Source organism: Papio anubis, chromosome 18, assembly GCF_008728515.1.
Source record: "Papio anubis isolate 15944 chromosome 18, Panubis1.0, whole genome shotgun sequence".
Lineage (NCBI taxonomy): Eukaryota > Metazoa > Chordata > Mammalia > Primates > Cercopithecidae > Papio > Papio anubis.
Window position 1 is genome coordinate 64,335,028 of NC_044993.1, and position 17,862 is coordinate 64,352,889.

Consider the following 17,862-nt stretch of genomic DNA (forward strand, 5'->3'; position numbering starts at 1 on the left):
AGTAGAGACGGGGTTTCACCATGTTAGCCAGGATGGTCTCGATCTTCTGACCTTGTGATCCGCCCGTCTTGGCCTCCCAAAGTGCTGGGATTACAGGCTTGAGCCACCGCGCCCGGCCAGGAATGAATCTTTAAGGGTGGAATTGACAGGGGATTACACAGATCCTAGGGGCTTGGCCAGCCCGGAGCCTCTCCCGTTGGCCCTGTACAGACCATGCCTCTCTGACAGCTGTGTTCAGGCAGCTTAATGTATAGTTACTGGTTTTATTATCTCACAGTGGGAAAACAAAGTCTGAAAGATTCATGTAGGATTATAAAGAAGCCAGATTTACTCTTCCCTAAAACTTTTTGACTGAAGAAGAAAGGAAAATACTAATAAAAAATGACTTGCTAAATTAAATGGACCGAGAGCAGATTAAAAAAAAATCTCACAATGAAGGGATTTGGCTAGCTGATGTTGGCTAGAGAATATTTAAGAGGACAAAAGATGGATAAAGCAAAGGAAAAGGAAAGTTGCTTCCTCTTTTCTTGGGGCAATCCAGTCTCTATCTTTAGGAATTGGAGAGCAGAATGTTCATGTTCTCGTTTCTTAGCAACACCAGGTGGTCCAACGCTAGGGGGTGGATAATCTTTTGGGGATGGAATTCTACTCTTTTTTATTCCTTCTCACACCCTTTACCTCCTCCCTCTCTGTTTTCTGGCTGTGTTTCTCCTTCCTATTTATTAAGCGCTGAGAAGATACAGGGTATGATGGTAGATAATTTTGCCAGCATTATATCAGCTTTGCAGCATGTCAGCTGTGTGGCTTTGATCAGGTGACTTAACCTGGCTGTGATTTAGTTTCTTTTGTTCAGGGATCAGTTGTGGGGATTGCATGAAATGCTACATCTAAAGCCGTTAGTGTGGTATCTGGGAGTAGCAGTCCATTAATAAATGTTAGTTCTTCTTCTTTCTCTTTGTAACAAAATTAGCTAGTGCCTAATACATCTAATTAATAAGTGTGCATTTAAAGATGCTGACATGGTGAACAAGAAACTGTGGCTCCTTTTGTCGCCTAAAAAAGGGTACCTGGACACTAAAGGGCTGAAGTTGCCTATTTTTAAATATTAAGGTGGGATCTCGATTCTTGTTTTAAGGTGTGAAGTAGGCAGGGGTAGTTTTTGAAATGCAAATGGGCATTGTGTTGCCATGACGAAGATGTTGCAAGGAAAGAGAAAATCACAGAACTTCAGAACCAGAACAGATTTTCAAACAAAATAACTCTATTTTCTAAGTCCAAATTGGGATGGAGGGTCAGAAGGGTATAAGTGCTGTTATGGGGACAGCGGGACAAAGCCATATTGTCTAGAGTTGGAGATGCTTTCTTTTAAACTTTTTAACATATCTGAAATTAGAATGCTTTTTGTATTCACTTAATGTAGTGGGTTTTTTTAAAAGTCTGGAAAAACTGTTATTATATCCAAGGTGAGTCTTACAGGCAATGGTGTCTTAAAATCAAGCAAATAGGGTTTGGAAATCACAGTGGCCAGGTGTGGTGACTCAGGCCTGTAATCCCAGCACTTTGCGAAGTTGAGGCAGACCAATCACTTGAGGTCAGGAGTTCGAGACCAGCCTGGCCAAAATGGTGAAATCCTGTCTCTACTTAAAAAACACAAAAATGAGCCAGGTGTGGTGGCGGGTGCCTGTAGTCCCCGATACTTGAGAGGCTGCGGCACAAGAATCCTGGGAGGCGGAGGTTGCAGTGAGCCGAGATCATGACTCCAGGCTGGGCAACAGAGAGAAACTTTGTCTCAAAAAAACCAACCAACCAAAGAAACAAACAAACAAACAAACAAACAAAAAAACAAAAAGAAAAAGAAAAAAGAAAATCACCGCTCACAGTGGCCTGAATCAGCTCAGTCCAAAATAGACCACCTATGCTCTTCTGTACCTATGAAGAGGTGGACCAGCTGACCACTAGATGTCTTCCCGTTGCTGGTGTGGCAAAGGTTATCAGTGCCTCTGTTCATTCCTCAGCATCTACCTTGATGTGCCTTCATCTTCTTGGCCTTCTATCTGCAGGGACTTTCTGGTTAACAGCATGATCTATCTGCGTATGGGGAAGGCTGGAAGCATCAGGACATTGACACCTGTGGAAGCAGCCCTCAGCCAGCTGGGGCTGGGAGTTGGCAGATGACACCGCAGACGCTCCCTCTTAGGTGGAAAGCTGAGGTGTGCTGTGCACTCTCTGTCTAAAGTTCTCCAGTCATATGGGGTCCCCAGTTTGCACGCAGTGTGTTTTGCTTAATATACATCCTCAAGGGCCTGTCCCACCTTCCCTGTCTCATTTTCCTACTCCTTTTGCTGATGTTTTCTGGGATCCCCTCCTTAATAACCCACTTGGCACTGGAATCCTTGTTTCAGGGTCTGCTCCTTCATTTCCTTTGGATACATATTCAGAAGTGAGATTGCTGGATCATACGATAGTTGTGTTTATAACTTTTTTGAGGAAACTCTATACTGTTTTCATAATGGCTTTACTGATTTACGTTCCCACCAACAGTATACAAAAGTTCCCTTTTCTTGGCTGGGTGTGGTGGCTCACGCCTGTAATCTCAGCACTTTGGAAGGCAGAGGTGGGTGGGTTGTATGAGGTCAGGAGTTCGAGACTAGTCTGGCCAACATGGTGAAAACCTGTCTACTAAAAATACAAAAAAAATAGCCAGGTGTGGTGGCATGCGCCTGTAATCCCAGCTACTTGGGAGACTGAGGCAGGGGAATTGCTTGAACCAGGGAGGTGGAGGTTGCCGTGAGCCGAGATTGCGCCCCTGCACTCCAGCCTGGGCGACAAAGCAAGACTCCATCTCAAAAAAAAAAAAGAAAAAGAAAAAGAAAAAATTCCCTTTTCTCCATGTTCCCACCAACACTTGTTATCTTTTGTCTTTTTAGTTATAGGCTTCTAACAGGTGCAAGGTGATATCTCATTGTGGTTTTATTTTATATATCCCTAATGATTAGTGATGCTGAGTATTTTGATATGTTGGCCATTTACATGACTTCTTTTAATAAATGTCTATTCAGTTCCTTTGCCTATTTTTCTATTGCCTGATTGCCCTGGCCAGAACTTCCAACACTGTGTTGAATAGGAGTGGTGAGAGAGGGCATCCTTGTCTTGTGCTGGTTTTCAAAGGGAATACTTCTAGTTTTTGCCCATTCAGTATGATATTGGCTGTGGGTTTGTCATAAATAACTCTTATTATTTTGAGATAAGTCCCATCAATACCTAATTTATTGAGAGTTTTTAGCATGAAGGGCTGTTGAATTTTGTCAAAGGCCTTTTCTGCATCTATTGAGAAAATTATGTGGTTTTTGTCTTTGGTTCTGTTTATATGATGGATTACGTTTATTGATTTGCGTATGATGAACCAGCCTTGCATCCCAGGGATGAAGCCCACTTGATCATGATGGATAAGCTTTTTGATGTGCTGCTGGATTCGGTTTGCCAGTATTTTATTGAAGATTTTTGTATTGATGTTCATCAGGGATATTGGTCTAAAATTCTCTTCTTTTGTTGTATCTCTGCCAGGCTTTGGTATCAGGCTGATGTTGGCCTCATAAAATGAGTTAGGGAGGATTCCCTCTTTTTCTATTGATTGGAATAGTTTCAGAAGGAATGGTACCAGCTCCTCCTTGTACCTCTGGTAGAATTCGGCTGTGAATCCGTCCGGTCCTGGACTTTTTTTGGTTGGTAGGCTACTAATTATTGCCTCAATTTCAGAGCCAGTTATTGGTCTATTCAGGGATCCAAATTCTTCCTGGTTTAGTCTTGGGAGGGTGTACGTGTCCAGGAATCTATCCATTTCTTCTAGATTTTCTAGTTTATTCGTGTAGAGGTGTTTATGGTATTCTCTAATGGTAGTTTGTATTTCTGTGGGATCAGTGATGATATCCCCTTTATCATTTTTATTGTGTCTATTTGATTCTTCTCTCTTTTCTTCTTTATTAGTCTTGCTAGTGGTCTATCAATTTTGTTGATCTTTTCAAAAAACCAACCCCTGGATTCATTGAGTTTTTGAAGGGTTTTTTGCGTCTCTATTTCATTCAGTTCTGCTCTGATCTTAGTTATTTCTTGCCTTCTGTTAGCTTTTGAACATGTTTGCTCTTGCTTCTCTAGTTCTTTTAATTGTGACGTTAGGGTGTCAGTTTTAGATCTTTCCTGTTTTCCCTTGTGGGCATTTAGTGCTATAAATTTCCCTTTACACACTGCTTTAAATGTGTCCCAGAGATTCTGGTATGTTGTGTCTTTGTTCTCATTGGTTTCAAAGAACATCTTTATTTCTGCCTTCATTTTGTTATGTACCCAGTAGTCATTCAGGAGCAGGTTGTTTGGTTTCCATGTAGTTGAGCGGTTTTGAGTGAGTTTCTTAATCCTGAGTTCTAGTTTGATTGCACTGTGGTCTGAGAGACAGTTTGTTATAATTTCTGTTCTTTTACATTTGCTGAGGACTGCCTTCCTTCCAACTATGTGGTCAATTTTGGAATAAGTGCGATGTGGTGATTAGAAGAATGTACATTCTGTTGATTTGGGGTGGAGTGTTCTGTAGATGGCTATTAGGTCCACTTGGTGCAGAGCTGAGTTTAATTCCTGGATATCCTTGTTAACTTTCTGTCTTGTTGATCTGTCTAATGTTGACAGTGGGGTGTTAAAGTCTCCCATTATTATTGTGTGGGAGTCTAAGTCTCTTTGTAGGTCTCTAAGGTCTTGCTTTACAAATCTGGGTGCTCCTGTATTAGGTGCATATATATTTAGGATAGTTAGCTCTTCTTGTAGAATTGATCCCTTTACCATTATGTAATGGCCTTCTTTGTCTCTTATGATCTTTTTTGGTTTAAAGTCTGTTTTATCAGAGACTATGATTGCAACCTCTGCTTTTTTTGTTTTCCATTTGCTTGGTAGATCTTCCTTCATCCCTTTATTTTGAGCCTGTGTGTGTGTGTCTGTGCATGTGAGATGGGTCTCCTGAATACAGCACACTGATGGGTCTTGACTCTATCCAATTTGCCAGTCTATGTCTTTTAATTGGAGCATTTAGCCCATTTATATTTAAGGTTAATATTGTTATGTGTGAATTTGATCCTGTCATTATGATGTTAGCTGGTTATTTTGCTTGTTAGTTGATGGAGTTTCTTCCTAGCCTCGATGGTCTTTACAATTTGGCCTGTTTTTGTAGTGGCTGGTACTGGTTATTCCTTTCCATGTTTAGTGCATCCTTCAGGAGCTCTTGTAAAGCAGGCCTGGTGGTGACAAAATCTCTCAGCATTTGCTTGTTTGTAAAGGATTTTATTTCTCTTTCACTTATGAAGCTTAGTTTGGCTGGATATGAAATTCTGGGTTGAAAATTCTTTTCTTTAAGATTGTTGAATATTGGCCTCCACTCTCTTCTGGCTTGTAGAGTTTCTGCCAAGAGATCCACTGTTAGTCTGATGGGCTTCCCTTTGTGGGTAACCCGATGTTTCTCTCTGGCTGCCCTTAACATTTTTTCCTTCATTTCAACTTTGGTGACTCTGACAATTATGTGTCTTGGAGTTGCTCTTCTTGAGGAGTATCTTTGTGGTGTTCTCTGTATTTCCTGAATTTGAATGTTGGCCTGCCTTGCTAGGTTGAGGAAGTTCTCCTGGGTGATATCCTGAAGAGTGTTTTCCAACTTGGTTCCATTCTCCCCATCACTTTCAGGTACACCAATCAGACATAGATTTGGTCTTTTCACACAGTCCCATATTTCTTGGAGGCTTTGTTCGTTTCTTTTTACTCTTTTTTCTCTAAACTTCTCTTCTCACTTCATTTCATTCATTTGATCTTCAATCACTGATACCCTTTTTTCCAGTTGGTCAAATGGGCTACTGAAGCTTGTGCATGCATCATGTAGTTCTTGTGCCATGGTTTTCAGCTCCATCAGGTCATTTAAGGTGTTCTCTACACTAGTTATTCTAGTTAGACATTTGTCTTGTCTTTTTTCAAGGTTTTTGACTTCTTTGCGATGGGTTCGAACATCCTCCTTTAGCTCGGAGAATTTTGATCGTCCGAAGCCGCCTTCTCTGAACTCATCAAAGTCATTCTCCGTCCAGCTTTGTTCCATTGCTGGTGAGGAGCTGCGTTCCTTTGGAGGGGAAGAGGTGCTCTGATTTTTAGAATTTTCAGCTTTTCTGCTCTGGTTTCTCCCCATCTTTGTGGTTTTATCTACCTTTGGTCTTTGATGATGGTAATGTACGGGATTTTGGTGTGGATGTCCTTTCTATTTGTTAGTTTTCCTTCTAACAGTCAGCACCCTCAGCTGCAGATCTGTTGGAGTTTGCTGGAGGTCCACTGCAGACCCTGTTTGCCTGGGTATCAGCAGCAGAGGCTGCAGAACAGCAAATATTGCAGAACAGCAAATGTTGCTGCCTGATTGTTCCTCTGGAAGCTTCATCTCAGAGGGGCACCCAGCTGTGTGAGGTGTCAGTCGGCCCCTACTGGGGGGTGTCTCCCAGTTAGGCTCCTCGGGGGTCAGGGACCCACTTGAGCAGGCAGTCTGTCTGTTCTCAGATCTCAAACTCTGTACTGGGAGAACCACTACTCTCTTCAAAGCTGTCACACAGGGACATTTAGCTCTGCAGAAGTTTCTGCTGCCTTTTGTTCAGCTATGCCCTGCCCCCAGAGGTGGAGTCTGCAGAGGCAGGCAGGCCTCCTTGAGCTGCAGTGGGCTCCACCCAGTTCAAGCTTCCTGGCTGCTTTGTTTACCTACTCAAGCCTCAGCAATGGTGGGTGCCCTTCCCCCAGCCTCACTGCCGCCTTGCAGTTCGATCTCAGACTGCTGTGCTAGCAATGAGCGAGGCTCTGTGGGCGTGACACCCTCAGAGCCAGGCGCAGGATATAATCTCCTGGTGTGCTGTTTGCTAAGACCATTGGAAAAGCACAGTATTAGGGTGGGAGTGACCCGATTTTCCAGGTCACAACTTCTCTTGGCTAGGAAAGGGAATTCCCTGACCCCTTGCACTCCCTGGGTGAGGTGATGCCTCGCCCTGCTTCAGCTCATGCTCGGTGGGCTGCACCCACTGTCCTGCACCCACTGTCCGACAAGCCCCAGTGAGATGAACCCGGTACCTCAGTTGGAAATGCAGAAATCACCCGTCTTCTGCATCGCTCATGCTGGGAGCTGTAGACTGGAGCTGTTCCTATTAGGCCATCTTGGAACTTTGATCCTTACATTTAATTTTTACATTCTGTGTAGCATAAGGAAGAAAAAAGCTACCTTTAGAACTGGTCGGCTGGGTTTGGTGGCTCACGCTTGTAATCCCAGCACTTTGGGAGGCTGAGGTGGGTGGATCACGAGGTCAGGAGTTCGAGACCAGCCTGCCCAACATGGTGAAACCCTGTCTCTACTAAAAATACAAAAAAAATTAGCCAGGTGTGGTGGTGTGCACCTGTAATCCCAGCTACTCAGGAGGTAGAGGCAGGAGAATTGCTTGTACCCAGGAGGCAGAGGTTGCACTGAGCTGAGACAGCGCCATTGCACTGCTGTCTGGGCAATAGAATGAGACTCTGTCTCAAAAATCAAAACAAAACAAAACAAAAAACTGGCCTACAAGCAGATGTTGATATGGTTTGGCTTTGTATCTGCACCCAGATCTCATGGCAAATTGTAATACCCAGTATTGGAGGAGGGACCTGGTGGGAGGTAATGGGATCATGGGGGTAGATTTCCCCCTTACTGTTTTCGTGAGAGTGAGTGAGCTCTCATGAGATCTGGTTGTTTATAAGCGTGTGGCACCTTCCCACAATTCGACATGATATTTGGGTGCGGACACAAATCCAAACCATATCAACATCTGCTTGTAGACTAGTTCTAAAGTTACCTTTTTCCTTCCTCATGCTATGCAGAATGTAAAAATTAAACATAAGGAGCAGACATTGATGGTGGGACTGGAAAGGCAGGGGACTAGAATAGTTAGAGCATGACCTCTGGGTCACACTTTGGCTCTCTCTCTTCTGCCTGCCCTGGTCATGTAAGATGCTCCTCCTTCCCGTTCACGTCCCACCATGATTGTAAATTTCCTGAGGCCTCCCACCCAGGCTTCTTGTACAGCCTGTGGAACTGTGAGTCAATTAAACCTCTTTTCTTCATAAATTACCCAGTCTCAGGTAGTTCTTTATAGCAATGAGAGAACGAACTCATACATACATCAACACATTTTCTGTGGTGTCAGAAATGTGCGATGGGAGGGAAAATCACTAAGGCCAGAACTTTCAACATTTTCTTTTTTTTTTTTTGAGACGGAGTCTCGCTCTGTCGCCCAGGCTGGAGTGCAGTGGCCAGATCTCAGCTCACTGCAAGCTCCGCCTCCTGGGTTTACGCCACTCTCCTGCCTCAGCCTCCCGAGTAGCTGGGACTACAGGTGCCCGCCACCTCGCCCAGCTAGTTTTTTGTATTTTGTAGTAGAGATGGGGTTTCACCGTGTTCGCCAGGATGGTCTCGATATCCTGACCTCGTGATCCGCCCGTCTTGGCCTCCTGAAGTGCTGGGATTACAGGCTTCAGCCACCGCGCCCAAAAACTTTCAACATTTTCTTTGTGGTGACCACATAATGGGATCTTTGACAACTGCCTAAAAAGGCCCATCCACAAGAAGCTGTTGAGACAGGCTGGAAAATGTGGATAATAATAGCACTGACCTCTTGGAGGTGCTGCAAGGATTAAAGGAGGGAATATATACAAAGTGCCCAGAACTGTGTTCAACACTTAGTGAGGTCTACATAAGCATTTGCTATTTTGTGTTCTCGAGAAGTGTTACCAAGGAATATTCTTCATTCATTGCAGCATTGGATTCATTCGCTAGCTTCTCTCTTGGCTCTAGGTCTATGCAAGGGCTGGTCCCTCTGCATGGATTCTGTGGCCTGAAAGTCAGCACTGGTGTCTGCCTAACTCTCCTTAGTTATCTAGCCTCACATCTGGTGTCAATGTCTGCAGGGAGCCTGTCTGGCTTCTCTATCCTGTAGACTCTCTGTGCACCCCCTACCCACTCTATGATGGCCCATAATCCCCCCTAATTATAAGTGCTCATTAACCTGCCTATCTTGCCCTCTGGGCTATAGGTTCCTACAGGGCACTGGCTGTGTCTTATTTAGCTCCAGGCAGCAGAAGGTGAAATCAGAATGATTCTAAGCATGAGAAGGATTTGATGTGTTGGCCCTGAGATGGAGAGGCTCATAGGCAAGGACTCGAGAAAGGACCTTAGGAGCTATAGACTGCAAGGATATGGGAACCTCAGTCCTACAACCAAAGGAACTGGATTATAAAAAAAAAAGAAGGGGAAAACTGTGGGATATGATGAGGTTTCTCTTCAAAGAGCCTGATCAATCCTTTATTCTTTAATTCATAGTACCCCCCCACCTTTCCCTTTTCTCCTATTTCTTCCTTTCTGCCTTTGTTACATGCCCAGACATGCCACAGTACCAGGTGTTATCAATACCAGCTCACATTCCTTTCCTTATTTGAAAAAAAGACTAGCTCTCTAGCTCATTACAGACACCCCTTCCCCTTTGCCCTCTCTCCCTTATGTGCCCACCTTATCTAAAGAAAGTTCAAATGTTTAGCCAGCCGGAACTAGTTTAGATTGTGTGGCCTGACTCTAGCCAGTGGGGAAAGGGCACAGGGGCAGGACTTGCATCAGGAATAAAGGCTCTCATGCCCCTTTGTTCAGTTGTGCTCTCATGGTGACTAGCCAAGGAGAAGCACCCCTCTAAACAAAAGTAAAATTACTTTACTGAAAATCCTTTGTTTGAGTGTTCAGTTTCCTTAGGATTTTGAACATTATTTCCAACACATGCTAGAATACATGCCAACTAGAATGCAGTGTTCTTGTAGTCAAACTTCCTGGGTTTAAATCTCAGCTCCACTGGTTGCTAAGTCTGTAACTGAAGGCAAGTGCCTTATCCTCAGTAAGCCTCACCTTCCTCATCTGTAAAATGGGAATAATTTTAGTACCTATCATATGGGGTTGTTGAGGGCTTGAAATAAGTATGCATGTAAAGTGCTTATAAGAGTACCTGGCACATAGTAAATGCTCAATAAATGAATGCTAGTTGTGATTGCTGCTGTCATTATTCTTTAATTACTATTACTTCTACTCAGCACCAAGTACGTTGAAAATCCCCGAGCTTGGGAAAGTTTGTTTGTTTGTTTTTACTTGTTTGTATTTTCCCCGCTGCCACAGGCAAATGCCACACCTAGCGTTGTTAAAATAACTTTAAAGAAACAAATCACAGTTAGGTTCTGCAATCTTGTCCCTCACTGATGCTGAATGAAAGCCTCAGAGAAGATAAAAGGATTGCCTCTTTGGAAGCAGGACTATTACTTCTATCCTTTAAAGTGATGAAATTATGAATGATCAAAGGAGAATGGATGGTGGGAGAGGAAGGTTTCATTCACATATTATTGTTCTGCAGGCACTGAAGGCCTGGGGAAGGGACAGCCACAGCTGAGATAGAGGAAACTGTGAGTGGGACAAATGAACTAATGGGTGGAAATCAGTTTGCATAGTGTCTGGCATGAAGCAAACACCTAGTAAACGTTAGCTATTATACAGCATGCAGAACACAGCAGTCCCTGCCTGGGGTAACTGTGTTGAATATCTGTCGTGTGCTAGATGTTAGTCTCCTGAAAAGGTATGTCCATCCAGAACCAGTGGATGGGACTTTATTTAGAGAAAGGAGCTTTACAGATGTAGTTAGATTAGGATCTCAAGATGAGATTGTCCTGGATTATCTGGGTAGGCCCTAAATCCAACGACTGGTGTCCTTATAAAAAGAGGAGAAGATGCAGAGGAGAACACCAGGTGATGATGGGGTGACAATAGATGCAGGGATCAGAGTGAGGGGCCTACACGTCAAGGAGTACCCAGGACTGTGGCAGCCCCTAGAAGCTGTAGGGAGGCAGGAGACACATGCTCCCCTTAGAGGAGAAGCACAGGGGAAGGGAGCCAGCCCTGGAACACGTTAGTTTCTGGCTTCTGAAGTCAGAGACTGTGGAGAGGAGTCTCTTTCTTCCTTTCTCTTCTTTTCTCTTTTCTTTTCCTTTCTTTTCTTTCTTTTCTTTTCTCTTTCTTTTCTCTTTCTTTTCTTTCTTTTCTTTCTTTTCTTTCTTTTCTTTTTCTTTCTTTTCTTTCTTTCTTTCTTTCGGCAACAACCGGCAACAAACAATGGCTCAACCGACAACAATATCATTCCATTCCTCCCCTCCCCTCCATCATCCCTCCTCCCCTCCTCCTTCATTATTCATTCATTATTCAATTCCGGCCTATTCATTCCTTCATTATTCCTTTTCACATCATCCTCCCTCCCTCCCTCCCTTCCTTCCTTCCTTCTTGACTGGGTCTGGCTTTGTTGTCCAGGCTGGAGTACAGTGGTGCCTTCACAGCTCACTGCAGCCTCTCCCTCCCAGGCTCAAGTGATCCTCCCTCCTCATCCTTCCCAGTAGCTGGGACTACAGCCACACACCACCACACCTGGGTATTTTTTTTTTTTTTTGTAGAGACAGGGTCTCTGCATGTTGTCCAGGCTGGTCTCGAAATCCTGGGCTTCAGTGATTGGGTGTCAAGTGATTGGCCCACCTCGGCCTCCCAAAGTGCTGAGATTACAGGTATGAGCCACTGAGCCTGGCCGAGAGAATACATTTCTGTTGGTTTGTTGTAATCCACCAGTTTCTGGAAATTTGCGACAGGAAGCTACAGGAAATGAATATCACACCCCACTTAGATGTCATAATTTTCCTTTCAAATAAACCTGCTTCCTCCTCCCCCTGGGTGTTTTTCTCCCAGTGTTGATCACCAGGTAGATATATGTTTACCTTTACAAGAAACCGAGAGGCATGTCCATTAATCACCCTCTCTTGACAGATGAGGAAGCTGAGGCATGGAGGGGCGGAGCAGGATGTCTGAGGTCACACAGCTAGTCAGTGGCAGCGCCAGGATTTGAACCCAGGTAGACTGGCTGCAAAGTTCATGTTCACTTCAAGATGCTACATGGCATGTTTGCACCAAAACATCTGAAGCACCCCATGAATGGATATACCTACTATGTACCCACAGAAAATTTGAAGTGTAATAAAAAAATTAAAAAAATATGCTACCTCTCACCCCATGGAGCTCTCCGTGGTGGGAGATTTTACAAAACTGCCCCAAATTCTCAGTTTTCTTCGCTCATGCTTTATCTGTGGGGGATCAAAGGTTTCGTCCTCCCTACACCCAAGCCCAGCCCTCCACACTGACTCCCATCCCTCCCTGCGGGGGTGGTGGGGGGGAGTGATCTCCCTCCCATTTTCTGATCCTCCTTTTTCCCTGTGTGGGGAAGTTCATCTCACATGGAAAAGTTGAAGTCTGACTACAGCCTCACTTCTAGGCTGAGTTACCCAGTCCACTCCATCAGCAACGCACCTCCGTTTGTCTGCATCCTTCATCTTTTTCTCAATTGGCTTTCAGGAGTCAGGGCCGGGCGCAGTGGCTCACGCCTGTTATCTCAGCACTTTGGGAGGCAGAGGCAGGCGGTTCACGAGGTCAGGAGATTCAGGCCATCCTCGCTAACATGGTGAAACCCCGTCTCTACTAAAAATACAAAAAATTAGCTGGGTGTGGTGGGATGTAACTATACTCCCAGCTACTCAGGAGGCTGAGGCAGGAGAATCGCTTTAACCGGGGCTGGCGGGGGCAGAGGTTGAAGTGAGCCGCCGAGATCACACCACTGCACTCCAGCCTGGGTGACAGAGCAAGACTCTGTCTCCAGAAAAAAAAAAAAGAAAGAAAGAAGGAGACAGAGCCCCCATCTGAATCCCAGGAGTGGCCACATAGTACAGGGGTTTCATTTATGTATTTCTATTTTATTTTTAAAAATTTATTTATTATAGAGACAATGTCTTGCTCTGTTGCCCATGCTGGAGTGCAGTGGCACACTCATAGCTCACTACAGTCCCGAACTCTTGGATTCAAGTGATCCTTTTGCCTTGGCCTCCTGAGTAGCTGGGACTATAGTCACGGGCCAACATGCCCGGCTGATTTTTAAATATTTTGTAGAGATGGGGTCTTGGTATGTTGTCTAGGCTGGTCTCAAACTGCTGACTTCAAGTGATCCTCTTGCTTTGGCCTCCCAAAGTGCTGGGATGACAAGCATGAGCCATCATGCTTGGCCCATACAGGATTTTTAAAACCATGTTATGGAATTTTGACTTTATCCTGAGGGCAATGGGGAGTCATCGGGCAGTTTCAAGCGAAATGGTTATATTTGTTTTTTTTTTTTTTTTTTTATGTTGAAAAGATATATATATATATTTAGAATTAGGCAGCTGGACTCAGTTTAGATGATCCCAATTTTGTTGGCAACATCCAAAGCGTCGTAATCAGGAGCCAGTCGAACATACGCCTTTTTCTCTCCATCAGGCCGAATCAGGGTGTTGACCTTGGCCACATCAATGTCATAGAGCTTCTTCACAGCCTGTTTAATCTGGTGCTTGTTGGCTTTAACATCCACAATGAACACAAGTGTGTTGTTGTCTTCTATCTTCTTCATGGCAGACTCAGTAGTCAGCGGAAACTTGATGATAGCATAGTGGTCAAGCTTGTTTCTCCTGGGGGCGCTCTTCCGAGGATATTTGGGCTGCCTCCGGAGTCGCAGTGTCTTGGGCCGCCGGAAGGTGGGTGACGTGCGGATCTTCTTTTTTTTGTGGCTGTGGACACCTTTCAACACTGCCTTCTTGGCCTTTAAAGCCTTCGCTTTGGCTTCGGCTTTAGGAGGGGCAGGAGCTTCCTTCTTCGCTTTCGGCGCCATCTTGTGGAAAGGGTCCATATTTGTTTTTTTTTTAAATTCTGGCTGCAGTGTGGGAAGAGTTTGAGAGCTGGAAGGGGGAAGTTAAGAGTAGGAGTGTAAGGACATTATAAGACATTTTTCTCTGGATCTAGGTGAAAAAATGGTGGTGGCTAACCTAGGGTGGTGGTAGGGAATGGAGAGATGGAAGAAAAAGATGGAGTCAAGGAAAATATGGGATGTAGAGTGGACAGGAATTGGCTTGATTGGATGTGGAAGATGATGGGAGGTATCAAGGATGACTTCTGAACTCTTGCATAGGTTAATGGGAGGATGTTGGTTCCTTTTATAATAAAAGGAAACAAGGAGCAGAACTTGGTTTGGGGAGGAAGGGGCAGGTGGTAGTTTGGCTCTGTTCCTTCACCTAAAACTAGCTGTTTGGGGACTTGGATGAACTAGACCAGGGTTCTAGTTTCTAGTCTGGAAAACTTTTTTCGTGTAAAGGACTAGATAGTACCTTTTTTAGACTCTATAGCAACCACTTGACTCTGCTGTTGTAGCGTGGAAGAAGCCGCAGACAGCATGTGAATGAGTGGACAAGGCTGTGTTGTGATAAAGCTGTATGTACAAGAACAGGCAGCAGTGGAAACATGTGCATCAACAAAAACAAACAGATAAACAAAATGTGATTGACCCATATGACAGAATATTATTCCACTGTAAAAAAGAATGAAGTACTGACACATACTATGATGTGATAGACCTCAGAGACACCACGCTCAGTGAAAGAGGCCAAACACAGAAAGGGTCACATATTGTATGATTCCATTTAAAATAGACTGGGGAAGGAGGCAATGGGGAGTGACTGGTTCTAGTAAAGAAAATTGGCGGCCATGTGTGGTGGCTCACACCTGTAATCTTAGCACTTTGGAAGGCTGAGGTGGGCAGATTGCTTCAGCTCAGGAGTTTTTTTTTTTTTTTGAGACAGAGTCTGGCTTTGTCACCCAGGCTGGAGTGCAGTGGCGAGAGCTCAACTCACTGTCACTTCTGCCTCACAGGTTCAAGCAATTCTACTGCCTCAGCCTTTGGAGTAGCTAGGATTACAGGCACCTGCTACTATGCCCAACTAATTTCTGTATTTTTAGTAGAGACGCGGTTTCACCATGTTGGCCAGGCTGATCTTGAAATCCTGACCTCAGGTGATCCATCTGCCCTGGCCTCCTAAAGTGCTGGCATTACAGGCATGAGCCACTGCGCCTGACCTTAAAGACATTTTCTGTTTTCTTTTTTTTCCTTTGAGACGGAGTCTTGCTCTGTCTTGCCCAGGCTGTAGTGCAGTGGCACGATCTCTGCTCACTGCAGCCTCCCCATCCCGGGTTCAAGCGATTCTCCTGTCTCAGCCTTCAGAGTAGCTGGGACTACAGGCGTGCAGTCCCACCACACCCAGATAATTTTGTATTGTTACAGGCATGGTGGCACACGCCTGTAATCTCAGCTACTTGGGAGGCTGAGGCAGGAGAATCCCTTGAACCTGGGAGACAGAGGTTGCAGTGAGCCAAAATCATGCCATTGCACTCTAGCCTGGGCGATAAAGCGAAAGTCTATCTGAAAAAAAAAAAAAAAAATTAAGTGTCACTTGTCAATTTTTGGTTTTTGTTGCAGTTGCTTTTGAGGACTTAGCTATAAATTATTTGCCAAGGCTGACGTCAAGAAGGGTATTTCCCAGGTTTTCTTCCAGGATTTTTACAATATGAGGTCTAACCTTTAAGTCCTTAATCCATCTTGAGTAAATTTTTGTATATAGTTATAGGTAGGGATTCAGTTTCATTCCTCTGCATATGGATAGCCAGTATCCCAGCACCACGTCTGAATAGGGAGTCTTTCTCCCATTGCTAATTTTTGTCAACGCTGTCGAAGATTAGATGGTTGACACACATTAGAGGTGTGCGGCATTATTTCTGGGTTCTCTATTCTGTTTCATTCTTCCGTGTGTCTGCTTTTGTACGTGTACAGTGCTGTTTTGGTTTTAGTTCACTTTCAGTATAGTTCGAAATTTTGTAGTGTGATACATTCGGCTTTGTTTTTTTTTTTTTTGCTTAGTATTGTTTGGGCTATTTCGGCTCTATTTTTGATTCCACATGAATTTTAGAATAGTTTTTTCTAAATCTGTGAAAAATGGCATTGGTAGCTTGATAGGAATAGCATTGAATCTGTTAGTTGCTTTGCGCAGTATGGCCATTTAAATAATATTGATTCTTCCTATCCATGAGCATGAAATGTTTTTTCATTTGTTTGTGTCATCTTTATTTATTTCAAAATCTTATGGACTTCATTTCTCTTCTTATTTGAATAGTCACCCCAAGATTTTCATCAAAGTCATCTTTATTTGGAAAATAAAACACATACAGCAAAACAAAAATCAAGTACTGCCAACTCTGTCTTTTAAACTTTGAAAGTATTGTGTGGAATCCTGCATCCACTTTTATGTTGAAAAGCTCAAGTTAAATCTTATTCTTTTTCTTTGTATTTGTTAGGATTTGCTGGGTGAGATGCATTTTTATTGTACATTTTAACATAATACATCTAAAATATTGTCATTTTAATATGTAATCAATATAAAATATTTATGAGATATTTTGCATACTGCTTTTACATTAAGTCTTTGAGTTCTGTCGTATATTTTACACTTAGAACACGTGGCAATTTGGACTGGCCTCATTTCGAGTGCTTGAAAACCATGCGTGGCTCATGGCTACGGTGATAGACACAGGAGGACTAATGCTTTAGTCCCAATGTAATTGTGATACATTCTGCCATAGGCAGAATAACCCTTGTTATTAGAAATCAGTCCTTTCTATAGAGCTGAAATTTCTTCTCTCGAAGTCTCAGCTGGTGGTCTTCAGTCATCCTTTTGGGCTAAATAAGTCTCTGTCCTTTCCTTCCTGACAGCCCTTCAGGGGCTTGGAGATGGTGACTGATAAGCTCTCCTCCCGGCCAATGGTCCAGCTGAGCAAACATTTACCAAGCCGCCACCACACTGGGCTCACTGCCCTGGGGAAGCTTATATCAAGACAGACAGACCTGCAGAGGCATCTTTCTCCTTTAAGGCTAAAAGGAACATCCCCGCTGTTTAATGTTTTCAGGGGATCATTGTCAGACTGGAGTCTAAGAAACACCTGGCTCAGTGGCCTCTCTGCAGTTCCCAGGGCGAACCTCTCTGTGGCTCTTGTGAATTTTCCTCCTCCTTGTGTGCAAATCTTGGGTCAAAATTTCCTTAAGTGGAGGTTGCTCAAAGGGTAAAGTTATTGTATAATGTTGGTTTCAAGGTCAAAAAAGGAGGGGCTGAGTGCAGTGGCTCATACCTGTAATCCTAGCACTTTGGGAGGGTGAGACGGGCAGATTGCTTGAGGTCAGGAGTTCGAGACCAGCCTGGCCAACACGGTGAAACCCTGTCTCTACTAAAAATACAAAAAATTAACTGCGCATGGTGGTATATGCCTGTAATCCTAGCTACTCAGGAGGCTGAGGTGGGTTCATTGCTTGAACCCAGGAGGCAGAGGTTGCAGTGACTTGAGATTGCGCCCCTGCTCCCCAGCCTGGGCGAGGGATTGAGACTGTCTCAAAAAAACAAAAAACCAAAAAAACAAAAAAACAAAAAAAAAAAGAAAGAGGTAAGTGTTTCCAACAATGGCAAATGGCAAATGGCAACAGGAACAATAACAGCAATGACAAAGCATTCATTGCGCAGTCACTTCCTCTTCAGCTTCTCCCTATGCCTTTGCAGTCGGTGTTATTTTCTTATTTATAAAGATGACAACATTGTGGCCAAGAGAGGTGATGTAATTTGCTCAAGGCTACACCTAGGCAAGGGAGGAGCAGGAAACTGAATACTCACCTGTCTGAATCCTAAACCCTCATTTTCTTTCCATTGAAATCCAAATAAGCCACAATAGAAATTTAATTCTGCAATCCAGGCTGCCCTCTTCCCACATCTCCTTTCTTTCTTTTCTTCTTCTCTTCTTTTGTTCTCCAGTCCTCCTTTCTTCCCTCTTTATTC

At 43.9% G+C, this 17,862-nt stretch overlaps 1 protein-coding gene and 1 long non-coding RNA gene across 2 annotated transcripts in view; one reads left to right on the forward strand and one right to left on the reverse strand.

Moving 5' to 3' along the window:
• The window catches only part of LOC110741995, a 112,544-nt gene that overhangs the window by 14,411 nt on the left and 80,271 nt on the right, over window positions 1-17,862 (forward strand). The window lies entirely within an intron of this gene.
• On the reverse strand, window positions 13,290-13,844 carry LOC101001071 (60S ribosomal protein L23a). The gene has a single exon (XM_009195968.4). It carries the CDS (start codon window positions 13,827-13,829, stop codon window positions 13,359-13,361), a length of 471 nt encoding a protein of 156 aa, XP_009194232.3. The 5' UTR covers window positions 13,830-13,844; the 3' UTR covers window positions 13,290-13,358.

Coding starts and splice junctions, on each gene's coding strand:
- LOC101001071 (XM_009195968.4), bottom strand. CDS start 13,829: ATGGCGCCGAAAGCGAAGAAGGAAGCTCCTGCCCCTCCTAAAGCCGAA.